Below are 13,805 nucleotides of genomic sequence, written 5' to 3' on the forward strand. Positions count from 1 at the left end.
ATCAGGATGTTTCATCCAACAGAAGTATTGAATTGAAATAATCAGACGGCATTAGACTTTTACAGAAACTACAAATAAATGAGTGATTAAACTGGACAGGATGTCAAAAACAATAGTAAACAGTTGTCCACATTTCCAAGCTGGCATCGCACCATGCATTTCTACTTCATTGTTTTGCCTCACTGACTTCCACACAGGTGGAAAAAATTTGATTTTCGCAACTCTAGATTTGGAAAATGTTAGTTTAAATGCAGTGGTATGAGAAATAATTGCCATACTGTCTCTGTAATTGCTTGCCTGTCACACTAAATGATTTTGGATCGTTAAACAGCGTGGTATTACACAAGGAGAACTCAGGGCTCTCACTGTCGATTAGCTGAGCCTCCTGAGGGCTTTGTAGCCATTTCCAGGCTAATATATGTTAACATCTTTGTTTTCTTTTTGCCTTTCGAATTTTTTTTAAATGTGACAGTGTTCCTGTAAAACGTTTAAACTCAGATGTTGGAACTGCTTTATATTTTACAACACAGCTGAAATCAAGTCTGTTTCGGCTCAATTTGCTAAACTGGCAAACCAATTACAGTGGTAATACAGTTCATTGAGTAACCAGTGTCACGATTACTTCATTACATGAGATACTTGGTTGGAGAACTTACGTTTTCATAATCTGTTGTGTTTTTTCTTTGTGTACCAAGTTTGATGATCTAAAATCATTCATTATGTGTCAGATGTGTAATTAGTTACAGCTTTAATAAATATGACGTTAATTACAGGTACATTTTGTTTGCAGATTGTGCCCTCAATATCTAATAGCCACATTCCTAGCATAAATAATAATGGAATTAAACTGATCCATTAAATAATACATTGACAGTGTAAAAACTATAAAACACTTAAATAATTAATATATTTTACACCCTCCTCAGACTGTGAGTTTTATTGTACAGTGTTTTTAAGCTGTGGTTCCTTTAAGCCGGAGAAGAAAAGTTGTAATATTAAAGTCAGTAACTTGCGTTTGGCCTTTAATGCTCAGTTCCAGCTGGCACCTTCTGCTTTTTCACTTCTTTACCATGTGTAGGAGCAGCTGGGCTCGTGTCACGCAATCTCAACATGGAAGCTCTTCATTTTTCATTCTTCTAAACCACTTGACCGCAGCAAAGTGTTTGGCAAGAGGAAGCCCCGATCAACCGTGCAGCACCAAAGCAATTGATTTTTATCTCTTCAAAGAAAACTGGTATGAAAGCTGGATGGTTTGGTGCCAGCTGAGGGCAGCAGAATGCTTTGGAGGTGTGAAGTGAAGTGGTGAGGACCTAAAACGATTTCTGAAGAGCAGTGAGACGGGTGGAGTAATGTGCACATGGTATTTGGTGGTATAATAAATCATTAGGAGGTATTTTTGAGGAGGGGTTGTATGAACAGAGCACAGCAGCAGGTGTTTCTCAAATATTTACAGCTGGGTTAACATCGACGCTTTGGTTTATCAGTACTGTTCATGTTTCTCTATCAACTGACAAATTAATTATTTTTAAACAATTTACATGCAAAATAAGGTTTAATATGGGTGTATATACTGTATATATACAGTATATATTATCAGTACATGACTGGCATTCACATGCATGGTGCCTGCTAGGGATGTCAATAATTAACCTGTTAACTAATAACTGACCACAAACAAAAGACTCATTCTTTGATAAATGCTGTTAATTAAAAATGTAATTAAAATTTATTTCCAAGAGGTGCCGGGTGATTTGAATTGAGAACGCAGCTACACATCTCTACAGAGTAAGAGTGCTGATTTGTAACTCACCCTCACCCACCAGCTTTACTTTCAGATGAATTTGAATATACTAACCCAATGTTAACCCATGTTAAAATCACAGTACGGATATTAAACTTTTTTATTTGGTTTGTTTTTGCATTTTTACATTTGCCTAAAGCTCGGTTCACACCTGAATCACATTGTTTTGTAAGGTGGGTGTGAACAGGCTGAGACTGAGAGATTTTAGCTGATGGTTCACTGTTAAGGTTCAGTTTAGCCATGACTTAGCAATGTAGCTATGGCTAACTTGTAATTTGGGTATTCATTCTGGTTTTACAGCTTTAATAACACACTGTACCCTTTTGCCGATAGCAAGCTAAGCAAGCAGCACCGTCAACAAGAAAAAAAAAAACATAAAGCACATTTACATGTTGGTAGCTGAGTGTGAATACTATTAAAATAAAAGAATTTCAAATCTGAATTTCAAGTTAGTTACAAAAATCTGATGACCGCAGCTTCATACAGAACAGTTCCCAGCTTTCATACTGTAGCTGAGCTGTACCAACACGATACTGGTCAAAACTAAGAACCCATAAAATCTCCCCATGACACTAACTCAGGTCACTAAACCCACTCACCTAAATAATATATGAACAGTGCGAAGAGTTTTGAGAATTACTATAAACTCCTAAACGGTTCAGTGCCTCAATATGAATCTATTTGTTAATTCAGATGATTTAATATGATAAAAAGTGTTTCTTTCCTCTCAGACAAGATTCCGCAGCTGCATATGGATTTTATATCTAACCACATAAAAAATCAACACGGGCACTAAGAGAAAACAGATGAAGCAGAGATGAAACAACTTCCTTTTCTTGACTGAAAAAGAACTCGGCCAAATATTGACTATAATAAGATTGTGACTGAGACGAGAGGAGAGCAGAACCCCGACTGTTTCTAATGGATTTTGGAAGGGGGAGAGGTATGCACTGCCAAAATAGACTGGCTGGAACATTTACCTCTTTCTGTGTTCAAAGCCAAACCTCAGCATTGACATCTTCATACAGAACACATAACAACACATACAGGGCATATACACAACACGTACTGAACCCTGAAACGCACCCATCTGCCGGGCCCATGTTGGCCGGCAGGGGGTGTGGAGGCGCAGATGAACTGAAATCGCAGTTCTCTTCAAACGACACTTCGGAAGCATTCTGCGCCTAATTAAGAGTGATTCGTTTCAGCTGGGGGTGGCCCATAACAAGAAGTCTTTAAACTCGGCTCGGCGCTGGGTTCTTGTTTGTTGCCTGCTTGTTTGTCAAAGTGTCGTTTTGTTGGTATGTTGGGCCGCTATGCTGGCCTGAACGTCTGATGATTTGCCGTCTGTCTGCGTCCTTTTGATCTGTTTTCTAAATTAGCCTGTGGCATTGTAACCTTCATGTATATTATTGTCACCAGTATATCTGTCCTGAGAGAACCATCCTGTACGTGAGCTGCATCCAGTGGTGGTGTGGCAGCATTTCCTGCATGCAGCTTTCCTGTCTTGAGAGACCCATTCTAGACTTAACTGGCATCCGAAGTTATGTTGCAGTATTTTGTGTTTTTTAATGTCCATTGCCAGTTTATTGCGTTTCCCTTCTTTTTCTGGGTTCTTGTTTCAAGTGCAATGTTTTTGCACTCTCTGCTGGACTGAGTAGCTGGCACAAGTGGCAATCCAGCTACCTTGTATCCTTGTTTCCTCTGGTGTCTTTTCTGGGTTTCTGTATACATACCATATACAGAACACATACAGAACATCAACGAAAAATGCATAAAGAACACATGAACAGCAAGGAGCATTTGGGCAGTAATTCACTTTGTATTTCACAGTGTCAGTCCATTACAGAACGTCACTCACTCACCTGTTCATTCATTTAATTCATTCCTTTTACTCTCACACTAACATATTGGGCATTTAAATAAAGTAGTCCACCTACTTGTTTTATGCAGAAAACTACACAGAAAACAATCAGAGAGAAAGGTCAAACCCAGGTTCATGAAGCTGGGGCAATACCCGCTGCACCAAGTTGATCTTCTTTGCACAATCAATCACAGGCTACCACTATGTACTCAGTCACACATTTAAATTGCTTGATTTAAGATTCTCTGTATTTGAAATCACACATTTATTGTGAAAACTTCAGAATAAAAACATCTTATTCATCCATCCAAAGAAATCCTAGAACTTTCCTCCATGTGACTCCATTAATCAGAGCATTGACCAAAATAATTCAATTATCGTGTTTTAAATCCCCCCAGGCTTGAGGGGGGATTTGAGGCACCAACAACCCACCAGCACCACTCAATTACCAAGAAATTCAATTAAGCACTTTGCACACAGTTGTCTAAATACTAAACTTTAGACTGCAAAGTATTAAATATAAAAACTATTTAAAATACTGTAAGAATAAATAAATACTTGACTACATTATGATTTATCAATAGAATTAATGGTTCAATATTTTGTGAAGGTTTAAAAAACATAGGATTCAAAGCAGAACAAGCTTCTCTTAATATAATGTGCTTTACCGTTTTTCACTTGTGTGAATGGTGAATCAGTAAGGGGCTGAATTTTGGAACGGGGGGGTGTGCAGGGATCAGTAGTGACCTCCTGTAGCGAGGCGATTGAGTCAGCCGTCACAGCTGCCACACAGCGAGGAATCTCAGGAGTTTCGGGAGGCCCCGCTGGTCCCAAAAGCTGAGTGAGAACCTCAAAGCTCATGACTTTCATTGTGAAGTGGAGTTCCAGACGGAGAACAGCACCATGCTGAGAGTTCCTATTCACATTCCTGAACAGGAACCTTGACATCCTACAGAACCAATGTGTTCAAGAATGGTAAAGAAAAGAAAAACCACCACCACCATTAACACCCCTCACCCCCCAAAAATACACCCACATACACATTTCCATTCTGAGAAACTTTCCAAAACGTGCAGAAAATTCTAAATGATTAAAGGATTCTACAAGCGAATGAGCGAGTGACGTCATGTAATGAACTGCCGCCCTGTTTGGGGTGTTTTACTAGTTTGTGCCATGATCAAGCAGTTAAGAAAAAAATAAAATAAAATAAAAATGTTTGATTGTGATAAATAATCTTAAAGCTTTTATCTATGTTTTCTAAAATTACTTGAGCTCAGAATTACTCTGATTTTTATGTTTTTTTTCAGATTTTTAACAATAATTGTAATATTTGGCTTTTAAAATTTAAATTGTAAATATATAAATAAGAAATATAAATAAGAAATAGACATTGTTTTATTGATTCAAATTCCTATTAGAGCAGGTGAGGGCTCAATGCCTAAGGTGTTAGACTGTTCAGAAGGTTGCCAGTTCAAGCCCTATCGCCAGGCTGCCAGCTGCTTGGCTTCTGTCCAGTTTCAGCTGCAAAATGCTTTGGACAAAAGCATCTGCCAAATGCCTAAATGTAATTGTATTTAATATTTAACACGTGTTCATGCGGAAGACAGCCGAGGCATTATAATGCACATTGTTAAAGAACGTCTGTAATGTCTGTAAACATTAAATGCTGTTTTAGTATTTTTGCTGAACAACCATCATAATTTTATTATAAAGTAGACTTAATTGTTCACATAGTACTTTTGTGTATTTTTCAGGATTTTTCCAGAAAATAAAATCTGAGCTAAACGTGCTGCTGCTGCTTGATTTGATACCAAGGATAAGAATCAAAATTTGAATTAGAAGCGTTTAAAATGAATACAGGATTGTAGTTTTGATCTGGTACAGTGCACATTCTTCCAGCATGAGTTTCCAAACGGCTCCTTCTATTAAATTATATCTGCACCCAGAACCGTTCAAGTTCTAATGGGGTTTGAGATGCCCGTCACATCCATTTGTTCCGCGGCCCTTCCCGGCGGAACCGTGCCATGCTGCGGTGATCTCATCGCCTGCCGTTCAACTCGCCTTTCACGTCACGCTACCAACTTCATTCTTTCTCTAAACTCTGTTTCTCTAATTCTCTTGCTTCTCTTTCTTCTTTCACTCAGGCTTTTATCGCCGACTCAAACACATGGAAATGATCTCTGCTCCCTCTGCCCCCTGAGCCACCGACTGCCAGTCCACACCAGTATAAACTCAGATCCAGCAGGCCACCAGTTTACACATTCATCCCTCAACACTCTGCCCTAAGAATAAACCTGCAGCGTTTCTACATGTTTTGATTTTATTTAGGAGGAGGAAGAGTGATGGGGAAGCCTGATTACATTTCTGTCATCGTGTCAGAAGTTTAGAAGAAGCTCTGCAGACAAAACAGTAAATTTTAACGCATCCAAGCTTCCTTTTTCCAACACACCTGTTTATCTATAGATGGTTTGAAGTGGTTTATAGGCAGCATAAACTTCCCCTTACATCAAAATGTGATTTCAATATTAAAACCAAACATTCTCATCATCATGGTGTCAAATAACAAAATATTATAACCATTATCATGGAATGATGATTTTTTTTTTTTGTGTGATAACAGCCATCTTTTCTTTGTTGGTTCCATTAGAAATACAGATCTCTACTGGGTCAGTGGAGGTCCAAATTTATTCCCCATTATTTATATCACTAGTCAGCTAGTATTACAAAAATAAACTCAGGTTAGATGAGCATGGTCATATTATCTTTTTGGTTAATAAAGTTCAAAATATTACATTTTTAGTAGATGTTTAAAAGACGGCCACTGCTTTACTCAGAGGAACAGAAGAACTTGTAGGTATAATGTTGATTTAGTTTTTATTTAGTTTAGGATTAGTATTAGTTTGAGTAGTATTACTAGTATTAGTATAAAATAATACAGGCCAAGCTGTAGCCTAGTGGTTAAGGTACTGGACTATTAATCAGAAGGTCACTGGTTCACGCCCCACCACTGCCAGGTTGCTGCTGTTGGGCCCTTGAGCAAAGCCCTTAGCCCTCAATTGCTCAAACTGTATACCGTCACTGTACTGTAAGTCGCTTTGGATAAAAGCGTCTACTAAATGGCAAAAATGTAAAAATGTAAAATGGGCTAGAATCAATAATATAAATATATATATATTTAGTTTAAATTATATATATATATATATATATATGTATATATATATATATATATCATGCATATATCTTTCCCGTAATTTTATTGTATTTTAGTTTTTTTATTTGTAATTTTCTAACAGGCAACATTAAATTTTCAGTTTTTCTCACAAGATTTTTGTTTCACGGTTTGTTTTAAGATTCACTTGCTCGTCACTACTGACAAATGTAGTTTAATACAAGTGAATGTTTACCAGTAGATCTAATTATTGCCAAAATTAGACTTCTCACATTTAAATGTGTTGCTTGAGAGCAATCACTACAGACTGTACTGGTTTATTCACATCAGCAGCAGAAAGAAAAACTGTTCCAAAGCGGAGGAGTGCTGACGTTAGCAGATGGTCACAAGAAACATTTATTTTAGGACTTGTGAATAATGGCATTTCAAGTAGCTTCTCCGACGGAGGAAAAAACATGGAAATGTCATTGTCCTCGAAAAGATTTTAATGACGACTCCCACATGTGACAGAAACGAAAAAAGTGTTATCACAGATCAGATCCAGCTGTCCAGAATCTTTAACATGGAGCTGCAGCGCTCAGGACTTTAACTATAATAACAGCTCAGCACAGTGGCAGGTCCAGCCCGACATTATTCCTCTAAGCTAAACGTTCCTCAGCAGTTCCGGCTCTGTGTAATGAGATCGGTATCAGTGGAAACCCGATCAGAGACGATCTCAGAGGTGCGCTGAGGGGTGCGGAGGGACACCGAGGGGCGCACCGAGGAACAAAAACAGTTTTCACCACACTTCACGCCACACCGACTAAACCTGGAGCTTTTTTTGATTGGAACTGAGTCGGCTCATTCCTAAACTGTCACTGGTGATCAGAGAGACAGCCGGTATTAGAACCAACCTTAATCTGCTCACTACAGGAACTCGAGAACTTAAAAACACAGAAATTCAGGGTTCACAGCACACCCCACTGACATTAAACACCAGTGAATAACTGATTATGATGGTGCAAACACCAAACATGACTCAAACTGACACGGCTGCTGGTGTCCGGATAACAATGTACCACCATGGACTTCTGTATAAACAAGAAACGACGCTGTCCCAAAACATAATGAAATGTGATGCTGCCTCCACAAACTGAATTACAGGGCTGCGTTTTCAGTCCACACTTTTCATATTGAGAAAAAACAAGCAACTGTAGAAGATCTGTAGTAGCTAATCAGCAGCTCCGCACTAAAACATTTACAACCTAGATTGATCACAATTCTTCTTAAAAAGTTCTGCATCAATCAAAAAAATAAATAAATAAAGTCAGATTTTTGTATATTTATAATGCAATGTTATACCATTCCAACCTATAAAAGCCTACACACAAGTCCTAGCTGATTTACTCATGAATACATGCAAACTGTAGCATATTTTTATTTGATGACCAAAGTGGGAAAAGTCTTAATTACTCAGCTAATTAAAATAATAATAATGTTTACATTACTGTACACTACACTGCTCCAAAGAATTTCATCACAGCAACTTATAATGTGACTCAGTAGTGTTCACAGCCCCCTCTGGGCATGCTCCTGATGAGACGGTGGATGGTGTCCTGAGGGATCTCCTCCCAGATCTAGATCAGGTCATCTGTGAGCTCCTGGACAGTCTGTGGCTCTGAGGATTTCATTGCGGTAACTATAGCATGGCAAACTCGCCAGTTCTGTTGTTCGATAGCAAATGCCAATCCAGCTGCATGGTGCCCACAATATATTTAGGAGGGTTCTTCAAAAAGTTTCCACAATTTTTTAAACTTTATTTATTAGGAATTTCAAAAACGAATTACCTTCAACAGGTAACGTCACTTCCGATGCATTTTTCCCAGCGTTGTACCAACTTTAATGCTATCAGCAAAAAATGGTTTTGGTTGAACATGTAGCCCCTGATGCACCGCTGCTTTCACATCATCATCACATGAAAATCTTCTTTCCCTTAAAGCTTCTTCGAGCGTCCAAATAGGTGGAAATCAGATTGACTATAAGCTCTCTTAATCTCTTAGACACGACCGATTACTACTCCTCCCACCCTTACCGTTTCCAACCAAAATATAAAAGTGCGGAAACTTTTTGAAGATCCCTCATACATGTGTACACGCACCTATACATATATGTACACATACAGTATTTACATATGTACATGCATATGCATATAGATATATTCACAACTCTATGTCAGTATCAAGAATTGTTTTATTTAATTTTTGGGTTTTTTCTAACTGGTAAATGACTGGAACTTGGTTTAGTTTTTGATTAATTTATACTGTCATAATGTGACAAGTTGCATTCATGGGCCAAATTATAACTGTAAATTTTGCAATTGTGTAGAAGGAAAAATCCATTAAAGTTTGTTGATTTTACTTTAATATATGTGGCTTTGTAAGAACTGTGGAAATTGTACTGATGAAAAAGCAAAGAGTTACAGCCATGATCTTTAACATTCAGATCTCAGAGAGTTTTATTTGGATTCTCTACAGATTCTCTACAGATTCCGATCAGCTCTGAGAGTATCAGTCGGAACCAAACCGACCAACGAGAAACTAAAACAGTACTGTTAAATGATTTAATGAGAGTAAACATACAGAGACTTGTATAAGTGTGGGTTTGAACCTCTCTGGGGTGCTCGGTGATTAATTTGGGAAGCTCAGCGAAGTGAAAATACATGACATGTAAATTTAATGAGCTGCTGAGCTGTAATAGAATCCTGTACTTATCACTGCGTCCAAGCGCAAGTAGAACAGGAAGTGGATTTCTATTGATTTGTGTTACAATTTAAATGCAATAACTCAGCTTAGCTTCAACCATCAGTGAGATTGATTTTCTCCTTCAACAACAATCCAGAAATTGTTAAAATATCTGCTGTTGGAGCAAATTGGATTTATTGTCAGAATCAGACAAGCGCCAGACAGTATTTCACTTGAACTGAGCTGAAAATGTTTTAAATCTTGCTGAAGTAGACAAGCCGGCATTTTGCAAAAATATTGGAGCACCATGTTTTAGCTTTTTTGCAAAAATGGTAGAGCAGAGCTTTACTGTGTGGGTAGTAAAGCTCAGACGTGTTGGGACTGTTGGTTTTAGTCAAATGTTATCAACCAAACATGTTATTTTATATAAATGAGTCTAGAGTGGCTTAGACCTTTAAAATATTCAATACCAAAGTGTTGAAAGCACCCAAAAAGATTCTTTTGACTGTTATTATGGGGTACTGTTCCAACAAAGCAACAGTACTCCATAATTATGGCACCCCATAGAAAAGAATGAAACCATTTGTGAAGCAAAAATGATCACATCCAACTTATAAAAAACTAAATAAGCTTCCAGCTAAATAAACTGCCAGCGTCATAAACTACTTGCTATGTAAACTGCTAGCAAGATAAACTACAATTAAAAAAAAGTTTAAACACATAAACTGCTAACTATAAACTGTTAGCTACCCAAACTGCAAGCTACACAAACTGCTAGCCGCATAAACTCCTATTTATGTAAACTGATAATCAACCATCCTGGTAGCTACAAAAACAGTGCGCTACATTAACTGATAGCTAGAAACACTACTACCTATGAAAACTACTCACTACACAAACTGCAAGCTAAATAAACCAGTAGCAACATAAAATGTAATTTATCTAGCGGAAATCTAGTGAAACTACTTGCTAAAAAAGCACTCAAGTAAGGCAGTGGTAATATACACTAGCCTGCTACTGCTGGAACATCAATTGCAGGGGTGAGCAGGCAGTTGGGGGATTCCATATTACTGCTCATGGTTTTGGAATGGGGCGTTCAACAAGTTCATGGTCAAATGTCCACAAATGTATTGTGTACACAATGTGTTGTTAATATCATATAGCTATTCTGTATGCACATTGATGTTCCATAAACTATTCATTCAGCCGGCAGTTTATTCTGGGTAAAAATAAACACTCACACATGAACCATGAACCAAGTCTAAGTGCAGCGCTTTTAATGTAACTTTTCAATACTACACAACTGAACACGAATGCTGCATTTAACTGCATTCAATTTCTCCACCACAAAGTCACTGATGTGTACTAAACATTGTATGGAACATTGTACAGAACTTTATACTGAACGCTGTACTTAACATTGTACTGAACACGTACGAAGAGAAAGCGAGTCAGAAATAAAGAACTCCCCAGAGCAAAATTATTAAGACAGTGTTGAATGAACTCATACATGCAAGTCCTAGTGGATTTAAATATAAACTCAGTGTTAATGCAGCACCGGGGAATTTCCATCATCAAACAGTTCCTTAACTACACAATCTCGGAAGTGCATGAATAAATCAGAGCAGGAGAACGAGTTGCTATATCTGCAGTCATATTTACTGCATGGCTTTAACATTTAAAAGCCAAAAACTTTTAAATCAGTTAAACACCTTTAAAACAGATGTGTTAAAATAACACACAGAGTGTCTGAGGGCGTGTTAATTAAAATATGAAGTTTGCTGTTCATACATTTACAGTTTCTGTTACTTTCAGTGTTACTTTTAACACCTTTATTACCTTATTTTTTAAAATGCAGCACAGGAGTGTCGGCAAAGTCGAGGAGGAAAAATGGTAGAAATAGAAAGAATAAAAAAGAAACATTTGTGTGTGTGTGTGTTTGTGTGTGTGGTGTGTATACACAAACACACACATTTATATATATATATATATATATATATATATATATATATATACATACATACATACATACATACATATATATATATATATATATATATATATATATTTACTTTCAGTAATCTTTTGGATTAGGGTTAGAGATTTACGTCCCTGTCAGTAATAGTTTTAATTATACATTAGTTATGTCACATCATTCCTTTGTAAGAATCTGGCAGAGAGACAAAATTGTTATTAATATGTTTCATGCTCATAAAGGATGTTCTTTACAAGGTATTAGCAGCTACAATACAGGGTTTTTTATGAGTGCTTTCAAGTCAACAATAAAGACAATTAAATATTTTATAGCATCTATTAATGTAACAAACACAATTACTGTTTAGAAGGAGACCACATAAACATACATAAACATTTAAAACTCACAGGGTTTTTGGGTTTACCAACAATAAACAGACATAAGACCCCCTTACCCCACCCCCAAAATTTCTAATTTAATTTTTTTAATGGATTTGAATGAATATTAACAAAACTAATTAAAACAATACAAAAAAATCTAAACAACAAAACTTCAAAGCTTTAATAGCCGATAGTTATATCAGTTTAATGACGATAGTTATATCAGCTTTGTGTTAATCAAACTTTAAATGTTGTGATTTAAGAAGTTAATTGCACTTTAAAAAGTCATATAATAAGAATAATAAGAAAAAAGTTTGAACTGTGTTGTGGACAGAATTTTAATTGCATGTCAGATGGTACAGTGGTGCCAAATCAGGTAAATTATAAATCAGTATTAGAAAATAAAAAAAGTTAAAATCACGATTGCCCTCTTACACACACATAAACTGACTGATGTATCATGATGGTAAATGAGGGTGAGCAGTGGCACATAGGATGTTTTACGTTTTGAGGATTTTGAGAGATTTAGATGATAATGCACATTTAGGGTGAACCTGTCTACATGTAGTCCACATTGTGTATCGTGAAAAAGTATCACAATAGTTTAGTCACATCATCACACCATTAAAATATAGTACACATTATATACTATTAAATCAGTTAATTGAGTTATGTGCGGATATTCATACCCCATGTGTATAATGTTTGCTATTTATCGCGGTATAAATATTAAGTGTATGTGAAAAGTGTCAATTGATAGTGAAATACAACAATATTAAAATATTATTACATATACCATCAGTCATAGATAATTAATCAAACTTTACAAGTATGATCTATATAATATCTTTATTATATAAGATTATATATCCCAACTTTAAATGAGTATAATTATAATAATTACATTTTCATAACAATACTGTTTGTGATTAAAATACAAAAAACGACGGAAGTAATTTTAGGAGGTAACAGAAGGATGTCACTTTAATGGGACTAACTTCAGATGATGGTACCCAGAGATTTATTAAGGAATACTATGAACCTGCAGGTCATATTTGTATCATTTTATTTTCCATCTTAAAGTTGGAAACCTCCCTTTTTTAATTAATTGTAAATGTTGAATAAAAGCTAAAATGTTTTTTTAATCCACACTTTCATAGCAAAACATTTTACAAACAAATATTATGTTATACTCATTATTATAATGACATTGAGTAACAATGTGATTCAAAATTAAAAGATTATTAGGGTTTAAATTTAATGACAGTTCAGATATGAACAATTTATATTTAAATAACCTTGGCATTTAGTACCTAGAGTCACTTTTAAGTCACTTGGTTATATTTTTTTTAGGTTAAGAAGTAATGAAACCACTGTACCAAGTACCATGATGTTAGTTTGCAACACATTGCAATATAAACATGCTTTTGTAATATGGCACAGCCATTACAGCTAATTTGTAAACATTTTAAATTATTTAATAGTTAATCCAAAAATGTCATTATTTCATGTTCTGAAAATGAGAAGTGTACCATGAGACAAGTGTATCATGGTTGTAAAAAAAACATAATATTGATTTACAGTCTGTGACTTCGATACGTGTAGCTCTAAATTTAATTTATGATCTAATAATCTTATTTTAAGACCAATGTCAGGCCTGAAGGTGTTTAGATTTATGGAGGTAACGCAAGTTTGTGGTCAGCTGTATAAATGGTGCATGTAGGACAGTGGTGACTCTGTAGTTCTAGGTTCTGGACTTCTCAGAAAGTTCTGACACTTGAGCAAGTTACTAAACAAATAAAGAAAAGTGACTGTAAGAAGGACTTACTTTGGATTTTGGGAGTTCCAGATGATGGTGTCCAAAGATTTAGCGAACAGTAAAGTGAATCTGCATGC

At 36.2% G+C, this 13,805-nt stretch overlaps 1 protein-coding gene across 1 annotated transcript in view; it reads right to left on the reverse strand.

The window, feature by feature from the left end:
- Positions 1 to 13,805, reverse strand: part of LOC134318802 (ephrin-B1-like) — a 56,344-nt gene that overhangs the window by 41,954 nt on the left and 585 nt on the right. The window contains exon 1 of the mRNA XM_062999736.1: positions 13,738 to 13,805. This exon is cut by the window's right edge and continues 585 nt beyond it. Coding sequence (XP_062855806.1) covers positions 13,738 to 13,805 — 68 coding nt within the window. The remainder of the gene's footprint in view (positions 1 to 13,737) is intronic.

This window comes from Trichomycterus rosablanca, chromosome 8 (genome assembly GCF_030014385.1).
Source record: "Trichomycterus rosablanca isolate fTriRos1 chromosome 8, fTriRos1.hap1, whole genome shotgun sequence".
Classification (NCBI taxonomy): Eukaryota; Metazoa; Chordata; class Actinopteri; order Siluriformes; family Trichomycteridae; genus Trichomycterus; species Trichomycterus rosablanca.